Here is a 23,452-nt window from a genome sequence, read left to right as displayed (position 1 = left end):
GGTGAGGTCAAAAGAGGAGAGGAGTGGAAAGAAGGAGGCAGAGAGGAAAGAGTCAAAGGTAGACGTGGGGAGGTTAAAGTCGCCCAGAACTGTGAGAGGTGAGCCGTCCTCAGGAAAGGAGCTTATCAAGGCATCAAGCTCATTGATGAACTCTCCGAGGGAACCTGGAGGGCGATAAATGATAAGGATGTTAAGCTTGAAAGGGCTAGTAACTGTGACAGCATGGAATTCAAAGGAGGCGATAGACAGATGGGTAAGGGGAGAAAGAGAGAATGACCACTTGGGAGAGATGAGGATCCCGGTGCCACCACCCCGCTGACCAGACGCTCTCGGGGTGTGCGAGAACACGTGGGCGGACGAAGAGAGAGCAGTAGGAGTAGCAGTGTTGTCTGTGGTGATCCATGTTTCCGTCAGTGCCAAGAAGTCGAGGGACTGGAGGGAGGCATAGGCTGAGATGAACTCTGCCTTGTTGACCGCAGATTGGCAGTTCCAGAGGCTACCGGAGACCTGGAACTCCACGTGGGTCGTGCGCGCTGGGACCACCAGAGTAGGGTGGCCGCGGCCACGCGGTGAGGAGCGTTTGTATGGTCTGTGCAGAGAGGAGAGAACAGGGATAAACAGACACATAGTTGACAGGCTACAGAAGAGGCTACGCTAATGCAAAGGAGATTGGAATGACAAGTGGACTACACGTCTCGAATGTTCAGAAAGTTAAGCTACGTAGCAAGAATCTTATTGACTAAAATGATTAAAATGATACAGTACTGCTGAAGTAGGCCAGCTGGCAGTGGGTGCGTTGTTGACACTACACTAATCAAGTCGTTCCGTTGAGTGTAATAGTTTCTGCAGTGTTGCTATTCGGGGGCTAGCAGGCTAGCTAGCAGTGTTGTTTACGTTACGTTGCGTTAAAAGAACGACAATAGATGGCTAGCGAACCTAGAAAAATCGCTCTAGACTACACAATTATCTTTGATACAAAGACGGCTATGTAGCTAGCTAAGTAGCTAGCTACGATCAAACAAATCAAACCGTTGTACTGTAATGAAATGAAGTGAAAATGTGATACAACCTGTGAATGCGACCGGGTAGTTGAGTTCTATACAGAAGACGTTGGCTAGCGTTGGCTAGCTGTTGGCTAGCTAGCAGAGTCACCTACGTTAAGGACGACAAATAGCTGGCTAGCTAACCTCGGTAAATTAAGATAATCACTCTAAGACTACACACTCTAAACCTAAGCAACACAATTATCTTGGATACGATGATACGATGATACGAAGACAGCAAAGACAGCTATGTAGCTAGCTAACACTAAACTAGTCAAGTCGTTCAGTTGAGTGTAATAGTTTCTCCAGTGCAGCTAATCAGTGGACGTTAGCTAGCTGGCTAGTGAAGACTACGTTAGGACGGCGAAATACGATAATTACGCAATTATCTTTGATACAAAGACGGCTATGTAGCTAGCTGAGAAGAAATTGCTAAGATAAGACAAATCAAACCGTTGTGATATAATGAAATATAATGAAAAAGTTATACTACCCGTTGGAGCGACGTGCAGATGCGACCACTCGCTCCAACCGGAACCGGAAGATATTCTTACTCCATACAGAATACCTGTCTATTTTTATGTCTCGAAAAGTAGCAGTGGCTTTTGTTGCTGTTGTTTTCCAGACAAAATACAAAGGAGCAGGGAAGAAAGAGGCCTCCACTTCTCTCTACTCCACCTTACCAGAGACTTTGGAGACCCAGCACGCCAAAGAGGCTTCCCAGTTACAGAGTGAGGTAAGAACATGGGCTGCCCGTCTGATGTCTGTACATGACGTTTTTTGTCATAACTAATTCAGAGGAAACCCTTCCTGTTACTGACAAACATCCATTAAATCAGTTTCAATCATCAGTGTGCCTGTCCATCTAATGGAATAAAGTCTGAGTGTTCTAAGATGAGACAAATCTCTACCTGTGTTATTTGAGTGCTCCATTGCCTTTACCATAAATAACTACACTATTGGAAGTTTCTTTAGGGTAAGCCATAGTTTTTATTCCTGTCTTTGTTGTTGAGCAGCAACTCTCCTACTTTACTTTGTTTGCTGAAGCACGGAGGCCTACCTCAACTCACATCCATTACTTTGTTTTCCAGCTCAAATACAAAGGTGAGAAAGTTTTCTCTGGCTCGGCTTACTCTCAACTCCCTGAGACGATGGAGACAGGGAGAGCTCGGGAGCTCACAGAGATGCAGAGCGAGGTGAGCATGAATGCTCCTGGCATTAATATATTTGTGTTATAGTCATTCTGGTTGCAACTTCCATTGCCACTCCAGATGTCTTCAGACATAATCCGGGTTCAGAAACAATTCTCCTGAGTACAGTGCCTTCAGAAGGAATTCACACCCCTTGACTTTTTCCACATTTGTTTGTGTTACACCCTGAATTTAAAATGTATTAAATGCAGATTTTGTGTCACTGATCTATACACAATACCCCATAATGTCAGAGTGGAATTTTGTTTTCTATGGGGTTGTCATGCAGGTGAAAGAGGACCCAAAAGCGACTTAACAGAAACAGAGTTTATTCAAGTCCAAACAGAAAACGACAAATCCTGAATCCTTAACAGGAAATGTCCAAACAGGGAATAACAGAAATCCTCTAGTCTGTAGAGGGGAATAACAGGAGAAGCGGCCACAGACTGCAGGTCGCTTCGGGTAGGCGCAGGCCGTAGCTGACAGAGACACCTGCTCACACGCAGCATCTGATGAAGGCAAAAACACGACAGGACAGGGCGATACACAATCACAGCACGGTGAATTCTAAACAAGGAACCGACAGGACAGGAACGGAACACAAAGGAAGAAATAGGGACTCTAATCAGGGAAAGGATCGGGAACAGGTGTGGGAAGACTAAATGATGATTAGGGGAATAGGAACAGCTGGGAGCAGGAACGGAACGATAGAGAGAAGAGAGAGCGAGAGAGTGAGAGAGGGAGGGGGAGAGAGAGGGATAGAAAGAGGGAAAGAACCTAATAAGACCAGCAGAGGGAAACGAATAGAATGGGGAGCACAGGGACAAGACATGATAATAAATGACAAACATGACAGTACCCCCCACTCACCGAGCGCCTCCTGGCGCACTCGAGGAGGAATCCTGGCGGCAACGGAGGAAATCATCGATGAGTGAACGGTCCAGCACGTCCCGAGACGGAACCCAACTCCTCTCCTCAGGACCGTAACCCTCCCAATCCACTAAGTATTGGTGACCCCGTCCCGAGAACGCATGTCCATGATCTTATGTACCTTGTAAATAGGTGCGCTCTCGACAAGGACGGGAGGGGGAGGGAAGACGAACGGGGTGCGAAGAAAGGGCTTAACACAGGAGACATGGAAGACAGGATGGACGCGACGAAGATGTCGCGGAAGAAGCAGTCGCACAGCGACAGGATTGACGACCTGGGAGACACGGAACGGACCAATGAACCGCGGAGTCAACTTACGAGAAGCTGTCGTAAGAGGAAGGTTGCGAGTGGAAAGCCACACTCTCTGGCCGCAACAATACCTTGGACTCTTAATCCTGCGTTTATTGGCGGCTCTCACCGTCTGTGCCCTGTAACGGCAAAGTGCAGACCTCACCCTCCTCCAGGTGCGCTCACAACGTTGGACAAACGCTTGAGCGGAGGGAACGCTGGACTCGGCAAGCTGAGATGAGAACAGAGGAGGCTGGTAACCCAGACTACTCTGAAACGGAGATAACCCGGTAGCAGACGAAGGAAGCGAATTGTGAGCGTATTCTGCCCAGGGGAGCTGTTCTGCCCAAGACGCAGGGTTTCTGAAAGAAAGGCTGCGTAGTATGCGACCAATCGTCTGATTGGCCCTCTCTGCTTGACCGTTAGACTGGGGATGAAACCCGGAAGAGAGACTGACGGACGCACCAATCAAACGACAGAACTCCCTCCAAAACTGTGACGTGAATTGCGGGCCTCTGTCTGAAACGGCGTCTAACGGGAGGCCATGAATTCTGAATACATTCTCAATAATGATTTGTGCCGTCTCCTTAGCGGAAGGAAGTTTAGCGAGGGAATGAAATGTGCCGCCTTAGAGAACCTATCGACAACCGTAAGAATCACAGTCTTCCCCGCAGACAAAGGCAGACCGGTAATGAAGTCTAAGGCGATGTGAGACCATGGTCGAGAAGGAATGGGGAGCGGTCTGAGACGACCGGCAGGAGGAGAGTTACCCGACTTAGTCTGCGCGCAGTCCGAACAAGCAGCCACGAAACGGCGCGTGTCACGCTCCTGAGTCGGCCACCAAAAGCGCTGGCGAATAGACGCAAGAGTGCCTCGAACACCGGGATGACCAGCTAACTTGGCAGAGTGAGCCCACTGAAGAACAGCCAGACGAGTGGAAACAGGAACGAAAAGGAGGTTACTAGGACAAGCGCGCGGCGACGCAGTGTGCGTGAGTGCTTGCTTAACCTGTCTTTCAATTCCCCAGACTGTTAACCCGACAACACGCCCATAAGGAAGAATCCCCTCGGGATCAGTAGAAGCCACAGAAGAACTAAACAGACGGGATAAGGCATCAGGCTTGGTGTTCTTGCTACCCGGACGGTAAGAAATCACAAACTCGAAACGAGCGAAAAACAACGCCCAACGAGCTTGACGGGCATTAAGTCGTTTGGCAGAACGGATGTACTCAAGGTTCTTATGGTCTGTCCAAACGACAAAAGGAACGGTCGCCCCCTCCAACCACTGTCGCCATTCGCCTAGGGCTAAGCGGATGGCGAGCAGTTCACGGTTACCCACATCATAGTTGCGCTCAGATGGCGACAGGCGATGAGAAAAATAAGCGCAAGGATGAACCTTATCGTCAGACTGGAAGCGCTGGGATAGAATGGCTCCCACGCCTACCTCTGAAGCGTCAACCTCGACAATGAATTGTCTAGTGACGTCAGGAGTAACGAGGATAGGAGCGGACGTAAAACGTTCTTTTAGAAGATCAAAAGCTCCCTGGGCGGAACCGGACCACTTAAAACACGTCTTGACAGAAGTAAGAGCTGTGAGAGGGGCAGCAACTTGACCGAAATTACGAATGAAACGCCGATAGAAATTAGCGAAACCTAAAAAGCGCTGCAACTCGACACGTGACCTTGGAACGGGCCAATCACTGACAGCTTGGACCTTAGCGGAATCCATCTGAATGCCTTCAGCGGAAATAACGGAACCGAGAAAAGTAACGGAGGAGACCTGAAAAGAGCACTTCTCAGCCTTTACGTAGAGACAATTCTCTAAAAGGCGCTGTAGAACACGTCGAACGTGCTGAACATGAATCTCGAGTGACGGAGAAAAAATCAGGATATCGTCAAGATAGACAAAAACAAAGATGTTCAGCATGTCTCTCAGAACATCATTAACTAATGCCTGAAAAACAGCTGGCGCATTGGCGAGACCGAACGGCAGAACCCGGTACTCAAAATGCCCTAACGGAGTGTTAAACGCCGTTTTCCACTCGTCCCCCTCTCTGATGCGCACGAGATGGTAAGCGTTACGAAGGTCCAACTTAGTAAAGCACCTGGCTCCCTGCAGAATCTCGAAGGCTGATGACATAAGGGGAAGCGGATAACGATTCTTAACCGTTATGTCATTCAGCCCTCGATAATCCACGCAGGGGCGCAGAGTACCGTCCTTCTTCTTAACAAAAAGAACCCCGCCCCGGCCGGAGAGGAAGAAGGCACTATGGTACCGGCGTCAAGAGACACAGACAAATAATCCTCGAGAGCCTTACGTTCGGGAGCCGACAGAGAGTATAGTCTACCTCGAGGAGGAGTGGTCCCCGGAAGGAGATCAATACTACAATCATACGACCGGTGAGGAGGAAGGGAGTTGGCTCGGGACCGACTGAAGACCGTGCGCAGATCATGATATTCCTCCGGCACTCCTGTCAAATCGCCAGGTTCCTCCTGAGAAGTAGGGACAGAAGAAACGGGAGGGATGGCAGACATTAAACACTTCACATGACAAGAAACGTTCCAGGATAGGATAGAATTACTAGACCAATTAATAGAAGGATTATGACATACTAGCCAGGGATGACCCAAAACAACAGGTGTAAACGGTGAACGGAAAATCAAAAAAGAAATAGTCTCACTGTGGTTACCAGATACTGTGAGGGTTAAAGGTAGTGTCTCAAATCTGATACTGGGAAGATGACTACCATCTAAGGCGAACATGGGCGTAGGCTTCTCTAACTCTCTGAAAGGAATGTCATGTTTCCGAACCCATGCTTCGTCCATGAAACAACCCTCAGCCCCAGAGTCTATCAAGGCACTACATGTAGCACCCGAACCGGTCCAGCGTAGATGGACCGACAAAGTAGTACAGGATTTTGATGGAGAGACTTGAGTAGTTGCGCTCACCTGTAGCCCTCCGCTTACAGATGAGCTCTGGCTTTTACTGGACATGAATTAACAAAATGTCCAGCAACTCCGCAATAGAGGCACAGGCGGTTGGTGATCCTCCGTTCCCTCTCCTTAGTCGAGATGCGAATCCCTCCCAGCTGCATGGGCTCAGTCTCAAAGCCAGAGGAGGGAGATGGTTGCGATGCGGAGCAGGGAAACACCGTTGATGCGAGCTCTCTTCCACGAGCCCGGTGACGAAGATCTACCCGTCGTTCTATGCGGATGGCGAGAGCAATCAAAGAGTCCACATCTGAAGGAACCTCCCGGGAGAGAATCTCATCCTTAACCACTGCGTGGAGTCCCTCCAGAAAACGAGCGAGCAGCGCCGGCTCGTTCCACTCACTAGAGGCAGCAAGAGTGCGAAACTCAATAGAATAATCCGTTATGGACCGTTCACCTTGGCATAAGGAAGCCAGGGCCCTAGAAGCCTCCCTACCAAAAACTGAACGGTCAAAAACCCGAATCATCTCCTCTTTAAAGTTCTGGAACTTGTTAGAGCAATCAGCCCTTGCCTCCCAGATAGCTGTGCCCCATTCTCGAGCCCGGCCAGTAAGGAGTGAAATGACGTAAGCAACCCGAGCTCTCTCTCTAGAGTATGTGTTGGGTTGGAGAGAGAACACAATCTCACACTGCGTGAGAAAGGAGCGGCACTCAGTGGGCTGCCCGGAGTAGCAAGGTGGGTTATTAACCCTAGGTTCTGGAGGCTCGGCAGGCCAGGAAGTAACAGGTGGCACGAGACGTAGACTCTGGAACTGTCCAGAGAGGTCGGAAACCTGAGCGGCCAGGTTCTCCACGGCATGGCGAGCAGCAGACAATTCCTGCTCGTGTCTGCCGAGCATGGCTCCTTGGATCTCGACGGCAGTGTAACGAGCGTCTGAAGTCGCTGGGTCCATTCCTTGTTCGGTTCCTTCTGTCATGCAGGTGAAAGAGGACCCAAAAGCGACTTAACAGAAACAGAGTTTATTCAAGTCCAAACAGAAAACGACAAATCCTGAATCCTTAACAGGAAATGTCCAAACAGGGAATAACAGAAATCCTCTAGTCTGTAGAGGGAATAACAGGAGAAGCGGCCACAGACTGCAGGTCGCTTCGGGTAGGCGCAGGCCGTAGCTGACAGAGACACCTGCTCACACGCAGCATCTGATGAAGGCAAAAACACGACAGGACAGGGCGATACACAATCACAGCACGGTGAATTCTAAACAAGGAACCGACAGGACAGGAACGGAACACAAAGGAAGAAATAGGGACTCTAATCAGGGGAAAGGATCGGGAACAGGTGTGGGAAGACTAAATGATGATTAGGGGAATAGGAACAGCTGGGAGCAGGAACGGAACGATAGAGAGAAGAGAGAGCGAGAGAGTGAGAGAGGGAGGGGGAGAGAGAGGGATAGAAAGAGGGAAAGAACCTAATAAGACCAGCAGAGGGAAACGAATAGAATGGGGAGCACAGGGACAAGACATGATAATAAATGACAAACATGACAGGGGTTTTGTATGTAGATGGGTGAGAGAAAATGATCTATTTAATCCATTTTGAATTCAGGCTGTAACACAACAAAATGTGGAAGAAGTCAAGGGTTACAAATACTTTCTGAAGGCCCTGTATCCAATACTTTCATATCTACACAAGTGCCTGGATTGTGATCATTAAATGAGTGTTAATACAGACTCATCTCTCTGTGTTTCTCAGATCAAATACAAAGAGAGTGGAAAGAAGGACATCTCATCCTCCCTCTACTCTCTACTCCCAGAGACCACAGAGACACAGTTTGCCAGAGAAATGACAGAGATGCAGAGCAAGGTGGCTGGACATTTAGTCCATAACTTCTGTTTTGGGCGCTTTTCTGTATAATGATGGAGAATTAACCAAAAAGGTAGAATCATTATATATCACAAAACGTTCCTTTTTTCCAGAATAAATACAAAGAAGAAGGAAGAAGGCGTATCTCCACGAGTGTGTACTCTCAGCTTCCAGAAACCACCGAGACACAGTTTGCGAAAGCTGTATCTGAACTTCAGAGTGAGGTTAGCAACTATTATCCCTTACAGTTAAGGGACAATTTTCTTACATGTTTGTTCCATTTGGAATGATGCACTGTAATGGAAAACTGTAATTTATGCAGTATTTGGGGAATTATCAACAGTAAGTTACTCTGAAAATGTTGTGGGTGAGGAAATAATTGCTGTATTTCGAATGGTACTGTAATTCCACCCCACAGAATAAAGTACTGTATCTTTGAAGCTCCAAAAACCTTTTGACCATTAGTGGGTGCATGGTATTGTTGTTTCTGGCTCATATTTTGAGGCTTGCCTTGTAAGAGGCTATTTGTTGCACCCCTGAGTGAGAATACTGTACCAATTGAACTCCTATGTGTTTATAGTGCCCCATTCATTTAAAATGTATAGGGGACAGATTGGGGTGGTTGAGCCTTAAATGGTTGAGCATTTTGCCATGAGCTTTTGGTCTGTTTCGCTGCTCGTATGGAAGCCTTTTTTATGGCCTCTAGAAGTGTAAGTGATATAAAACACCGTATATGAATTCAAATGCTGTAACATGTAAACACTTTACCTAGTAGCCAACCTGCTTGTACCTTGTGATTACAGTAAAATACTGTGAAATACAATCTTTACCCTCAATGAATGTCATTCATCCATTCATTTATTAATTAATTCCGATTAAGGCAGCATTTACTATTTTACAGTATAATATAGTAAATTTTATGTTGTTGTACTTAGTGTCATTACACAGTACTTGCTTTGATAGCATATTTATATTACAGTAAGTTTACTGAAATATGAAATACAGAATTTGCCTTGCCACTGAGGTGCCTGTAAGTTTCTGTCAAATTCATGATAACCTCTTTACGGTGTGGCATTGCCCATTAAAATGATACAGATCCTTGGATAAAGTCATTGGAAATAAATTCGGAATAAAATGCTGTATCTGTTTTTCCTCAATTTAGATGAAGTACAAAGAAGCAGGGAGGAAGGGAGTTTCTAGTTCTCTCTACTCCACCTTACCGGAAACAATGGAGACCCAGCATGCCAAAGAGGCTTCCCAGCTACAGAGTGAGGTAGAGTATAAAGACATACTGTATTCACAATTACCTGCATATAATCTCACACATATAATATATATGTAGACTATTTAGAATGTAGAAAATAATGATGGTAGTACAATCAAATAGCCTGACTTCATGAAAGAGATGTAACATACATAGTAAATGTACACTGAGTATACAAAACATCAAGAACACCAGCGCTTTCCATGACCCAGACTGACCAAGTGAATCCAGGTGAAAGCTATGATCCGTTATTGATGTCACTTGTTAAATCCACTTCAATCAGTGTAGATGAAGGGGAGGAGACAGGTTAAAGAAGGATTTTGAGGCCTTGAGACAATTGAGACATGGATTGTGTATGTGTGCCATTGAGTGTTTTTGAACTACCTATGGTAGTAGGTACCAGACACACCGGTTTGAGTGTCAAAAACTGCAACGCTGCTGGGTTTTTGACGTTCAACAGTTTCCTTTGTGTACTAAGAATGGTCAACTACTCAAAGGTGGCACAACTGTGGGAAGCATTGGAGTCAACATGGGCCAGCATCCCTGTGGACTACTTTGGATACCTTGTTGAGTCAATGCCCTGACGAATTGAGGCTGTTCTGAGGGCAAAAGGGGGTGAAACTCAATGTTAGGCATGTTTTCCTAATGTTTGGTATACTCTGTAAATTCAAGACACTGAAATTAGTGTGATATGTTATGTTTGGTATGGTTGCGTAAGACAGAAGGTTACTTAATTAAGGCAAAAACAAAAGCAGGTGGGTGGGATGGGTGTATAATGCAAACGTCTAGCAACCCAAAGGTTGCTTGTTCTAATCTCGTCACAGTTAACTTTAGCACTTACTACTTAGCATGTAAGCTAACCCTACCCCTAAACATAAACATAACCTTAACCTTTTAACCTAACTCATAACCCTAACCTTAAACCGAACCTTAACCCCAAATCCTAACCCCTACCCCTAAATCCGTAACATATTTTACAAATTGCAATTTGTAACATTTTGTACAAATTGCAATTCATAACATATCATACGAAATGGCTGATGGACATCCGCATATGAATACATACCATACGAAGGGTAACATATCATACTAATTGGAGTGTCCCAAATGTACTTTTACTGCAGTACGTTACGTCAACCCATGAGTCCAGATGAAATGAAAAGGGAAACCTGTGGAAACCAGGTGCTTTATTAATGCTATTTATGTGCTATTACATTTATCTCAAAACAATGTTTTCATGTGATGTTTCCTTTATTCCAGCTAAAGTACAAGGAAGGACTGAAAAAGGACACCTCCCCCAGTTTTTATTCTACGCTGCCCGAAACAATTGAGACTAATTTTGCGAAACAACAATCAGCAATGCGAAGTGAGGTAAATGCTGTGTGTATATGCTGTATGAATACACAGAGAGTACAATGTGCATTCTCCCCCAAAAAATGTGCATTAATAATTTCATTCAGGCTACCGCGTATTTTGGTTTGTGGGTCAGCGCTGGTAAATGTTTCATGTCGCCTCTTCATATCCAATATATCTAAATAACTAAAAGGGAAGCGAACACATACTATACCAAGGTTTTCATACTGCTGTTTGGTAATGCGCCACTCGGGCTCCCGAATGACGCTGTGGTCGAGGCGAAATGACAGACCCTGGTTCGATTCCAGGCTGTATTTGGGAGTCCCATACGGCGGCGCACAATTGGCCCAGCGTCGTCCGGGTTAAGCCGTCATTGTAAATAAGAATTTGTTCTTAACTGACTTGTCTAGTAAATAATGCTTTTGTAGGTTTGGTCTCAACTATCTCTGGTTCATAAGCTGTCATCTTCATTTCTACTATACCAGATCAAGTATAAAGAAGATACTGAGGAGAACTCTATCAACCTCTACTCTCTGCTCCCCGAGACAGCAGAGACACAGTTTGCAAAGCAGATGTCTGAAATGCAGAGCGAGGTAAATATCTGTTTAAAATCACCAAACATCAACATGGGCTGAATACAGTACTAACTTCAGTAATTTACTGTAAATCCCCCATTAACATCAATCGATTGATTCGTACAAAATGTGATTCTCAAAATTGGATGTTGCCATTTGTCGATAACTGAAGCCAGAGAATGAGGAATTCCCTTTCCAAGAGAAACACAGAAACCTTTATCCTTTTACTTTATCGATATTCATGTTCAACAAAATGTATTTTAGTCAGAGAATACCTGTATATTTTCATTATGTCTACAAAAATAGCAGTGGTGTAAAGTAAAAATACTTGAAAGTACTACTAGGTAGGTTTTTTGGGTATTTGTACTTTATTATTTATGTTTTTGACAACTTTTACTTCACTACATTCCTAAAGTAAATGATGTACTTTTTACTCCATACATTTTCCCTGACAGCCAAACATTCTCATTACATTTTGAATGCTCAGCAGGACAATACAATTGTCTAATTCACACACTTATCAAAAGAACATAACTGGTCATCCCTACAGCCTCTTATCTGTTGGACTCACTAAACGCATACTTCGTTTGTAAATGATGTCTGAGTGTTGGAGGATGCCGCTGGCTATCTGTAAATAAATAAAAAACAAGAAAATGATGCCGTCTGGTTTGCTTAATATAAGGATTTCAAAATTATTTTTACTTTTACTTTTGATTCTTAAGTATATTTGATCATTTACTTTTGATACTTAAGTATCTGGATAACTTTCACTTTTACTTGAGTCATGTTCTATTAATGTATCTTTACTTTTACTCAAGTATGACAATTGGATACTTTTTCCACCACTGTCTTTTGTTGCTGTTGTTTTCCAGACAAAATACAAAGAAGCAGGGAAGAAAGAGGCCTCCACTTCTCTCTACTCCACCTTACCAGAGACTTTGGAGACCCAGCACGCCAAAGAGGCTTCCCAGCTACAGAGTGAGGTAAGAACATGGGCTGCCCATCTGATGTCTGTACATGACATTTTTTGTCATAACTAATTCAGAGGAAACCCTTCCTGTTACTGACAAACATCCATTAAATCAGTTTCAATCATCAGTGTGCCTGTCCATCTAATGGAATAAAGCCTGAAAAAATGTAGCAAATCTCTACCTGTGTTATTTGAATGCTCCAATGCCTTTACCATAAATAACTACACTATTGGATGTTTCTTTAGGGTAAGCCCTATTTTTGTTTGTTCCCGTCTCTGTTGTTGAGCAGCACCTGTCCTAATTTATTTTGTTTCCTGAAGCCTACCACAACTCACATCCATTACTTTGTTTTCCAGCTGAAATACAAAGGTGAGAAAGTATTTTCTGGTTCGGCTTACTCTCAACTCCCTGAGACGATGGAGACCGAGAGAGCTCGGGAGCTCACAGAGATGCAGAGCGAGGTGAGCATGAATTTTCCTCAAAGACATGAATATTAATGCTGATAGGAACATTGCAAATTTTATAGGACTACTTACAAATCTTTATGAATATATCAGCGTTATCCACAGAGTAACTAAATACGACTTAATCGTGTCATTTGTGGAAGTATAATTTTAGGTTCATGTTAAAAGCCATCATGGATTCATTGTCTTTCCTTTAGCTCAAGTACAAACAGAGTGGGAAGAAGGGTATGTCCCAAAGCGTCTATTCCGTACTAGCAGATACCATGGAGACCCAATTTGTCAAAAATGTTTCTGAACTGCAAAGTCAGGTGAGAAGAGCAGCCGGTTCACATAGATTTTTGTACTTCAATGACAATGTTTGTGAGAGAAGCAATTTCCAGATTTTATGGCTGTTGCCAAAGATAAACCTCTGATATGGAGTTGAAGTCAATCACAGTATATGTTGTTTATCTGCATTGGTTTGAATGATTTTCTTTCAGACTAAGTACAAGAAGGCAGGGAAGAATAAGGCAAAGTCTCTCTACTCTGTGTTGCCAGAGACTCTGGAGATCCAACATGCCAAGCAGGTCTCCCAGCTTCAGAGCCAGGTACAGGCCTAGAGCACGAACACTGACGTCCCCTCACCACACTTATAGAACATCTCTGCTTTATCAGTAGCACGGCCAATGAAATGAGCACTTACTGTAGGGGCGAACCCTAACTTCCAATTATTTTATCTTATTCATGCATTGATGTCTATAGACGGGTTGGTTGTTTAGCAACAAAACCGACACATGTGAAACTATGGGGCAAAACGGACGGGGTAGTCTTAGTTTGTTGACAACATGTAAACTATATTTTATCTCCAATGTTTATTGGAAACATAAATACATTAGCATATTGACCACTTCTTGTCTCTCAAATACATCATTACAGTTGTTGTATAGCTAGCAAACAAATTTTGGTCATAATATCTTGTTCTTGATACCATGTCTTAATTAGCGATGTTTTGACTCATTTCATGTCAATGCTAATATTAATATTATTAGCATTAATATGACATCAGTCAAAACACCTCAAAACAAGATATGGTATCAAGAACAAGATAAAACAAGCTGAAAGGAGACACGTACGATTCTTGTCATTGTTGATAGATACAGTGGGGCAAAAAAGTATTTAGTCAGCCACCAGTTGTGCAAGTTCTCCCACTTAAAAAGATGAGAGAGGCCTGTAATTTTCATCATAGGTACACTTCAACTATGACAGACAAAATTAGAAAAAAAAACAGAAAATCATATTGTAGGATTTTTAATGAATTTATTTGCAAATAATGGTGGAAAATAAGTATTTGGTCAATAACAAATGTTTATCTCAATACTTTGTTATATACCCTTTGTTGGCAATGACAGAGGTCAAATGTTTTCTGTAAGTCTTCACTAGGTTTTCACACACTGTTGCTGGTATTTTGGCCCATTCCCCCATGCAGATCTCCTCTAGAGCAGTGATGTTTTGGGGCTGTTGCTGGGCAACACAGACTTTCAACTCCCTCCAAAGATTTTCTATGGGGTTGAGATCTGGAGACTGGCTAGGCCACTCCAGGACCTTGAAATGCTTCTTACGAAGCCACTCCTTCGATGCCCGGGCGGTGTGTTTGGGATCATTGTCATGCTGAAAGACCCAACCACGTTTCATCTTCAATGCCCTTGCTGATGGTAGGCTTTGTTACTTTGGTCCCAGCTCTCTGCAGGTCATTCACTAGGTCCCCCTGTGTTGTTCTGGGATTTTTGCTCACCGTTCCTGTGATCATTTTGACCCCACGGTGTGAGATCTTGCGTGGAGCCCCAGATTGAGGGAGATTATCAGTGGTCTTGTATGTCTTCCATTTCCTAATAATTGCTCCCACAGTTGATTTATTCAAACCAAGCTGCTTACCTATTGCAGATTCAGTCTTCCCAGCCTGGTGCAGGTCTACAATTTTGTTTCTGGTGTCTTTTGACAGCTCTTTGGTCTTGGCTATAGTGGAGTTTGGAGTGTGACTGTTTGAGGTTGTGGACAGGTGTCTTTTATACTGATAACAAGTTCAAACAGGTGCCATTAATAAAGGTAACGAGTTTAGGACAGAAACTAAAACCAAAAAAGCTCAAATCTAATCAACTAGACTGGCACTCTCCCATCATCGACACACAGAGCTCCTTCCATTCCAATCTTTCAGCACACTAACCAGTCTCCTGTTCCTGACAATTCTAGGCGTTTTTGTTTTGAACTAGCGGCACTAGAGCCTCTTAAAGAAGAAGTTACAGGTCTGTGAGAGCCAGAAATATTGCTTGTTTGTAGGTGACCAAATACTTATTTTCCACCATAATTTGCAAATAAATTCATAAAAAATCCTACAATGTGATTTTCTGGACTTTTCTCATTTTGTCTGTCATAGTTGAAGTGTACCTATGATAAAATTACAGGCCTCTCTCATCTTTTTAAGTGGGAGAACTTGCACAATTGGTGGCTGACTAAAGACTTTTTTGCCCCACGGTATCTGATCATCCAGAATCACCACAACATATGAACTTCTGCCCCATTTAAAGCGTGTGCATCATTTTCATGGTGTTGTCAGCTAACCCATCAGTGGGAGACTAAGTGCAAATTTGACTTCAGTAGATGTTAGGATTCCCCATTTTTAGTCCCACACTTTTTCTAATGACTAAGAAAGTTAAAATTGAGGTTTAATTACATTTAAATTCTGGTAATTCAATATTGTGTTGTAGCTAGAAATGTTACATCAACGATTTTGCTTCCTCTATTCCAGCTCAAATACAAGGATGCCGGGAAAAGGGAGATGTCCACTTCTCTTTACTCTGTTCTCCCCGAGACGGCAGAGACTCATTTAGCCAAAGAGCACTCTGAAATGCTGAGCGAGGTACAAAATAGTATAGTCATGCCAACACTACAGTCAAATACTGTGGATTCTGCCTCCTCTCATGTCCTCCATTTTACTGATCAACAATTAAATGTATTGATTAGACAGAAGCATTTAAATAGAGTTTTCGTATGTGCCTATTGAAATAGGGACATGAAACATGCATTATGACTTCGTTCTAGGTGAAGTATAAAAAGGAGAGTAAAGAAGGCATTTCCTCAAGCCTTTATTCTCTACTCCCGGAAACAGCAGACACTCAGTTTGCCAAACAGATGTCAGAAATACAGAGTGAGGTACAGCATCTGTTTTACCACTAAATCAACTATTTGACTATTTCTGGTTTATTCTCGTTTGCAAAAATATGTTATGCGTGTGTTGTTGTCAGGTTCTTGTGAATTTGTTTCCTCTCTTTACAAATGTCACAAAAAAAGTTACTATTCTGAAATTATTTAGTCATTTCTTTCATGTATTTCCATGTCAACCTTTCAATTTCTCAAAACCAAAAATGACTTGCTCTTAAACCTTTGGGGATATGTTTTGTACTTTTCCAGTTAAAGTACAAAAGATACTTTGAGGAACTGCCCGATACCTTGTACGCACTGCTGCCTGAAACCATGGAGACCAAGTTCGCAAAAGAAATGACTCAAGAAATGTCTCAGGTGGGGCTCACAGAGTTGTTTTAAAATGTGTGATAAAAAAAAGCAACTCCACTCACACAAACTAAGCTGTTGTCCTGAAATGTCGTTTGCTTTTCATGGCCAACAGTAATAGCTTGCTCCATCTTGGTAAAATAAATATATATATAAAAACGTACCTTTTAGATTTGATTGGGTAGCTTGTGACTTGCAGCTTGTGTGTGGAATTATTCCTCTTCTTGATTTCTTCTGAAAGCCTTTACTGTGCTGGTTGTAGCTAAGTCAAAACTACTGCATTGCAAACAGTTAATAAAGGAGTTGTAGACTATTAGAATGTCACGGTGAAGTTTGGATAGGGGAAGAAATATAGCCATAAATGATGACCTTAACATAGACTTTAAACAGAGACTAAGTTGAACGGTCTATTTTGGTGGTAGGGTATTGGCTTGGGCTGTGGGGTCTGTTTAAAGACAGGCAGGTTGGTGGTAGGGTATTGGCTTGGGCTGTGGGGTCTGTTTAAAGACAGGCAGGTTGGTGGTAGGGTATTGGCTTGGGCTGTGGGGTCTGTTTAAAGACAGGCAGGTTGGTGGTAGGGTATTGGCTTGGGCTGTGGGGTCTGTTTAAAGACAGGCAGGTTGGTGGTAGGGTATTGGCTTGGGCTGTGGGGTCTGTTTAAAGACAGGCAGGTTGGTGGTAGGGTATTGGCTTGGGCTGTGGGGTCTGTTTAAAGACAGGCAGGTTGGTGGTAGGGTATTGGCTTGGGCTGTGGGGTCTGTTTAAAGACAGGCAGGTTGGTGGTAGGGTATTGGCTTGGGCTGTGGGGGTCAGTTTAAAGACAGGCAGGTCGAGAGATAAGAGGAGACACTTAGAGGGAGGATGGACAGTCGAGGCCCATGTGTATGGAACTGATAACAACCACCAATGACATTCAATGACAGTCAATAATTGCCACTGACTCTAGAACTGAGATTTCCAAATGAATGTGTGTGTGTGTGGGCGGCAGGCCAAGTACAAGGAGGCAGGCAAGCAGCAGGCCTCCACTTCTCTCTACTCCACCTTACCAGAGACTTTGGAGACCCAGCACGCCAAAGAGGCCTCCCAGCTACAGAGCCAGGTGAGTCACACACACACACATAATTCATGGGGTCTGTATTCGAGTGCTTTATATGCTACCTGTGCTTTTTTGCATCATGCCTTTTTCTGGCTGATAATGAGCTTTTACAACATTCAGTACTTCTTTTTTTTGACAGAATAACTATAAAGAGGGAGGCAAAAAGGACATGTCAACTTCCTTGTATTCTCAACTTCCTGACACAATAGAGATCCAGTTTGCCCGAGAGCTTACAGAGCTCCAAAGTGAGGTAGCTAGCTAGAACACTTCAAATCATCTTACTGTGATTCTGTCTACTAAGCTTATTTGCACCAATGCAATCCATGTCATCATTTGGTTACATCATCTAAAGGAACAAGTGTAATGCTTTTTTTTATGTCCACCAGAACAAGTATAAAGAAGATGGGAAAAGGAGTCTTTCGACAAGCGTTTATTCTCAACTAGCAGAGACCAAGGAGACGCAGTTTTTGAAAGCCGTTTCTCAACTCCAGAGTGAGGTAAGACTTTAGATAACAGACTTTGGTGACACTACTTGAACCCTTCATCATGGGCGAAACAACAGTGTCATGTTTTATGTTGCCCAACAGATTATTAATACAGTCGTGACAGCTGGTGTCAGATTATGGCAACTGATTTTACACTGTTGTGACACCAACGATGTTTATACCAGCTAAATGGCGTAGCAAACAAATGTATTGAGTAATGACAGTGTAAAGTACGTTTTAATAAACTGACATCAACTGTCATGATTGTTTAAGACATCTGTTATGTCATGACGGATGGTCTGTTATGTCATGACGGATGGTCTGTTATGTCATGACGGATGGTCTGTTATGTCATGACGGATGGTCTGTTATGTCATGACGGATGGTCTGTTATGTCATGACGGATGGTCTGTTATGTCATGACGGATGGTCTGTTATGTCATGACGGATGGTCTGTTATGTCATGACGGATGGTCTGTTATGTCATGACGGATGGTCTGTTATGTCATGACGGATGGTCTACGTAAAATGTAACCGACTTTTTCAAGATTTGAGTGGGAAACTTTTAGGAAGCACGTAAAGATGTAGCAGACCTTGGAAACTAAAAAAACATAACTTTGTGTTTTAGAAAAAGTATAGAGAGGCAGTAAAGAAGCAAATATCTCTCTATGCCACCTTACCAGAGACTTTGGAGACCCAGCACGCCAAAGAGGTCTCTCTGCTACAGAGTGAGGTAGATTAACAGTGTACTTTTACACACCTACCGTCACATGTACACTTATATACAGTATACTTTCATATGTAGTGTACAAGTATGGTTAAGGAATGCTTCTACACCTGCATTGCTTGCTGTTTGGGGTTTTAGGCTGGGTTTCTGTACAGCACTTTGAGATATCAGCTGATGTACGAAGGGCTATATAAATCAATTGGATTTGATTTGATTTGTATAGTTTATTACACTGATACAGTATTCCATACATTAAGACGTTATGCCTCATATAGATATATTCATCAATTCAGATCCTCTAGTATCCCTCAGAATAAATATGTTTTCTGATCGTAATCATCATGATCACCATAGACGTTGTTTTTCCTTCTCTAGCTGAAATACAAGCAAGGTGGCACAAAGGGGTCCTCCAGTTCTCTGTACTCCCTGCTTCCAGAAACGACAGAGACCCAACTAGCCAAAGAGCACCGTGATATTTATAGTGAGGTAAGGCATCATGAAAAACGTATGTCAACAAGCCTTTTTGCAAAAACATCCACTTAAAAGACACATTACCTGGATCCACAGAAATCAAAGAGACGTGTTTTTCAGGTGAAATACAAAGAGGAGGGTAAACAGAAGCTTTCCAACAGCCTGTATTCCTTGCTGCCAGAAACAGCGGACACACAATTTGCCAAGCAGCAATCAGAATTCCGAAGTGAGGTAAAGTTTTCTTTGTTGTTGTTGTTGCTCAGATGACTTTACAGTTTCATTTTGATTAGTCACTGTAGAATGTCTATCTATGCCTGTTCCAGAAAAGTTATGTGTTGTAAAACATTCCTTCTAATGTCTAGCTGAAACACTCACAAAGAACAAATGTGTGTGCATGTAGTTCTTCATTTTGATCATGTTACTATAGGAATCATTTGTTTGTGTCTCCTTGCATTCACTCATTACCAACTGAAACAGTTTCATCTTGATTTTCAATCCTGACAAAAAATACTTTATTCATTTTTGTCAACACTTTCTGTACCTTTCAGCAAAATTACAAAAGTGACACCCGGGAACTGTCCAATTGCTTGTACGCACTACTGCCTGAAACCATGGGGACCAAGTTTGCTAAAGAAATGTCTCAAGAAATGTCTCAGGTGCGGCTCACAGTGTTTTTCTACTAACTGTGTGATGACATACCAGCAGCTTCCATCACACTCCTGCGTGGTATCACAGCAGATGCCTCCTCTATCTCCTCTCTTAAATAGACGTAGACAACCTGCCTTATTGATAAGCATGTCTCTCCATGCTCTCTTCTTAAGTGGTGAAAGAGACGGTGATAAGATACAGTGACAATGTTTATTCCGGGAGGTGCATTTAGCAAGTCAATGAAAAGAGGGAACATTTTATTCAGCACATTGTAATTCATAAGTTGTATGCCAATGTTGATATAAGAAATTACTCATTACCTATTATGTGGGATAATATCATGTCGTATTTTGTCTTCTAGTCTAAATACAAGGAGGCAGGGAAGAAAGAGGCCTCCACTTCTCTCTACTCCACCTTACCAGAGACTTTGGAGACCCAGCACGCCAAAGAGGCTTCCCAGCTACAGAGTGAGGTAAAGGTCTATTTGCCTCATACTTTATTCCACCAGTTCTAAGATACACATAAAGGCGGTGTTTTTAACCGTACTTACTCATTTTGAAATAAATGCTGTGCTAAGTGAAGATATCGTCCTAGGGCTTAATGAGGGCTCCAATTTGTTGTCTTTCCAGAACAAGTACAAGGAGAATGTGAAACTGACCCAGTCCAGTAGTCTGTACTCTCAGCTCCCCCAGACTACAGAGACCCAGTTTGCTGCCAAAGTCTCTGACCTACAGAGCGAGGTAAAGAACAAACAGACAAAGCTTGGGCTTAACACTAGTGACAGTGAACGTTTTTATTATTGATTATATTATTAATGATTTCTAAGTCACCCCCCAATAACACCTGACTAACAGCACTCTGCAGATCCCCAGTGTCTAGATCCAAAAGTCAAACTGAGTCCAATTCTTGCTTTCTTCCCATTGGTGTCCTAGAACAAGTACAAAGAGGAAGGTAAGAAGAGTATCTCTACCTGCATTTACTCTCAACTACCAGAGACCAAACAGACCCAGTTTGTGAAGGCTGTGACTGAACTTCAGAGTGAGGTTAGACTTGGACGCTCTTGATTGTTTTGCCACTTCCTTTCTATTTAGTGACTGTCTCAAGTATACTGAACAATAATAATTACAGACAAAAGTTATGTTCCGGCAAGTTCCAATGACTGCACTGTATGGCAGTATTTACCAACTCCAGGCCTCCAGTAACCCCAACAGTACACATTTTTTGTTGTAGCACAGGACAAGCACACCTGATTCAACTTGTCAACTACTCATCAAACCTTCAATTAGGTGAATCAGGTGAGTTGTCTGGGGTTACAACAAAAATGTGTGCTGTTGGGGTACTGGAGGACCGGAGTTGGAAAACACAGCTGATAAATAGTATAGATATGGTAGATATCATCTCTATTTGATAACAGTTAGTGTGCTGACAAGGAAATTCAGAAATAACATGAATGTTTTCATTGCGTCGCAGACTAAATATAAGGAAGCAGGGAAGAAAGAGGCCTCCGGTTGTCTCTACGCCCTGTTACCAGAGACTATGGAGACCCAGCACGCAAAAGAGGCTTCTCTGTTACAGAGTGAGGTAGAGAAGTCAACAATGTTATCAGTCTCAGGTGTCCTCAGTTGTACGGAATTAGCATTCCCAATAAAACAGCATTTCTTAATCATTTTTCATTGAAATTGAAGCATACACACACCTCTTCTTCTCCAGAATAAGTACAAAGAAGGCGGTAAAAAGGAGAGTTTGACCTGCCTGTACTCTCAGCTTCCAGAAACCATTGAGATTCAGTTTGCTAAAACAGTGACAGAACTGCAGAGTGAGGTGGGTGGATGGATGGATGTTACAGGCTATGATAATGGACTGATACGGATGGACTGAAAAATGGCAGTTTTGATGTGAACTTGTTGTGTCTTTCAGAATAAATACAAACAGAAAGGGAAACAGGAGATATCCAGCAGCATTTTCTCCCAGCTGCCGGGGACAAAGGAGATAGAGTTTGCCAAACAGATTTCAGAAATGCAGAGCGAGGTAAACTAGGCGCGCACGTGTGTCAATATGTCTTTATTCTGTGTATGCCGTATAAGTTGAGTGTATGCCGTATACGTTTTGTACATGCATTTAAAAATCAAATGTACTCTATATTTCTATTTGTGTGAAAATATATACACATAATATATTTTACAAAACATTTTCTGAAGAAAATATATGCTGTGTAATATATGCATTTTCAGATCATATGTACTGTAAATTTGAATGTATGTGTTCTTGAAAAATATATACAGTTGAAGTCGGAATTTTACATACACTTAGCTTGGCGTCATTAAAACTTGTTTTTCAACCACTCCACAAATTTCTTGTTAACAAACTATAGTTTTGGCAAGTCGGTTAAGACATCTACTTTGTGCATGACACAAGTCATTTTTCCAACTATTGTTTACAGACTATTATTATTATTTCACTTATAATTCACTGTATCGCAATGCCAGTGTGTCAGAAGTTTACATACACTAAGTTGACTGTGCCTTTAAACAGCTTGGAAAATTCCAGAAAATGATGTCATGGCTTTAGAAGCTTCTGATAGGCTAATTGACCTAATTTGAGTCAATTGGAGGTGTACCTGTGGATGTATTTCAAAGCCTACCTTCAAACTCAGTGTCTCTTTGCTTGACATCATAGGAAAATCAAAAGAAATCAGCCAAGACCTCAGAACAACAATTGTAGACCTCCACAAGTCTGGTTCATCCTTGGGAGCAATTTCCAAATGCTTGTAGGTACCACGTTCATCTGTACAAACAATAGTATGCAAGTATAAACACCATGGGACCACGCAGTCATTATACCGCTTAGGAAGGAGAAGCATTCAGTCTCCTAGAGATGAACGTACTTTGGTGCGAATAGTGCAAGTCAATCCCAGAACAGCAGCAAAGGACCTTGTGAAGATGCTGGAGGAAGCAGGTACAAAAGTATCTATATCCACAGTAAAAACGAGTCCTATATTGACATAACCTGAAAGGCAGCTTAGCAAGGAAGAAGCCACTGCCCCAAAACCGCCAATAAAAAGCCAGACTACGGTTTACAACTGCACATGGGGACAAAGATCATATTTTTTGGAGAAATGTCCTCTGGTCTGATGTAAGAAAAATAGAACTGTTTGGCCATAATAACCATTGTTATGTTTGGAGGAAAAAGGGGGAGGCTTGCAAGCCGAAGAACACCATCCCAACAGTGAAGTACAGGGGTGGCAGCATCATGTTGTCAGGGTGCTTTGCTGCAGGAGGGACTGGTGAACTTCACAAAATAGATGACAACATGAGGCAGGAAAATGATGTGGATATAGTGAAGTAACCGCTCAAGACATCAGTCAGGAAGTTAAAGCTTGGTCGCAAATGGGTCTTCCAAATGGACAATGACCCCAAGCATATTTCCAAAGTTATGGCTTAAGGACAACAAAGTCAAGGTATTGGAGTAGCCATCACAAAGATCTGACCTCAACCCCATAGAAAATTTGCGGGCAGAACTGAAAAAGCGTGTGCGAGCAAGGAGACCTACAAACCTGACTCAGTTACACCAGCTCTGTCAGGTGGAATGGGACAAAATTCACCCAACTTAT

The 23,452-nt window shown here is 43.0% G+C and overlaps 1 protein-coding gene across 8 annotated transcripts in view; it reads left to right on the top strand.

The window, feature by feature from the left end:
* The window catches only part of LOC124039585 (LIM zinc-binding domain-containing Nebulette-like), a 139,122-nt gene that overhangs the window by 95,157 nt on the left and 20,513 nt on the right, over positions 1 to 23,452 (top strand). For 4 of the 8 annotated variants that reach the window (XM_046355714.1, XM_046355713.1, XM_046355712.1 and 1 more), the window contains 27 exons: positions 1,669 to 1,779; positions 2,135 to 2,239; positions 8,135 to 8,245; positions 8,359 to 8,469; positions 9,408 to 9,518; positions 10,770 to 10,880; positions 11,348 to 11,455; positions 12,310 to 12,420; positions 12,765 to 12,869; positions 13,070 to 13,180; positions 13,352 to 13,459; positions 15,655 to 15,765; positions 15,948 to 16,058; positions 16,317 to 16,424; positions 17,404 to 17,514; positions 17,651 to 17,761; positions 17,898 to 18,008; positions 18,625 to 18,729; positions 19,099 to 19,209; positions 19,315 to 19,425; positions 19,743 to 19,850; positions 20,204 to 20,314; positions 20,472 to 20,582; positions 20,775 to 20,885; positions 21,313 to 21,423; positions 21,553 to 21,663; positions 21,760 to 21,870. The exons of 2 other annotated variants lie outside the window; for them this stretch is intronic. In XM_046355714.1, coding sequence (XP_046211670.1) covers positions 1,669 to 1,779; positions 2,135 to 2,239; positions 8,135 to 8,245; positions 8,359 to 8,469; positions 9,408 to 9,518; positions 10,770 to 10,880; positions 11,348 to 11,455; positions 12,310 to 12,420; positions 12,765 to 12,869; positions 13,070 to 13,180; positions 13,352 to 13,459; positions 15,655 to 15,765; positions 15,948 to 16,058; positions 16,317 to 16,424; positions 17,404 to 17,514; positions 17,651 to 17,761; positions 17,898 to 18,008; positions 18,625 to 18,729; positions 19,099 to 19,209; positions 19,315 to 19,425; positions 19,743 to 19,850; positions 20,204 to 20,314; positions 20,472 to 20,582; positions 20,775 to 20,885; positions 21,313 to 21,423; positions 21,553 to 21,663; positions 21,760 to 21,870 — 2,967 coding nt within the window. The remainder of the gene's footprint in view (positions 1 to 1,668; positions 1,780 to 2,134; positions 2,240 to 8,134; positions 8,246 to 8,358; positions 8,470 to 9,407; positions 9,519 to 10,769; positions 10,881 to 11,347; positions 11,456 to 12,309; positions 12,421 to 12,764; positions 12,870 to 13,069; positions 13,181 to 13,351; positions 13,460 to 15,654; positions 15,766 to 15,947; positions 16,059 to 16,316; positions 16,425 to 17,403; positions 17,515 to 17,650; positions 17,762 to 17,897; positions 18,009 to 18,624; positions 18,730 to 19,098; positions 19,210 to 19,314; positions 19,426 to 19,742; positions 19,851 to 20,203; positions 20,315 to 20,471; positions 20,583 to 20,774; positions 20,886 to 21,312; positions 21,424 to 21,552; positions 21,664 to 21,759; positions 21,871 to 23,452) is intronic. 2 more of the 8 variants (XM_046355715.1, XM_046355716.1) reach the window with 2 other exon arrangements.

This window comes from Oncorhynchus gorbuscha, linkage group LG07 (assembly GCF_021184085.1).
Source record: "Oncorhynchus gorbuscha isolate QuinsamMale2020 ecotype Even-year linkage group LG07, OgorEven_v1.0, whole genome shotgun sequence".
NCBI classification, from domain to species: domain Eukaryota; kingdom Metazoa; phylum Chordata; class Actinopteri; order Salmoniformes; family Salmonidae; genus Oncorhynchus; species Oncorhynchus gorbuscha.
This window is presented reverse-complemented; position numbering and strand designations above follow the sequence as displayed.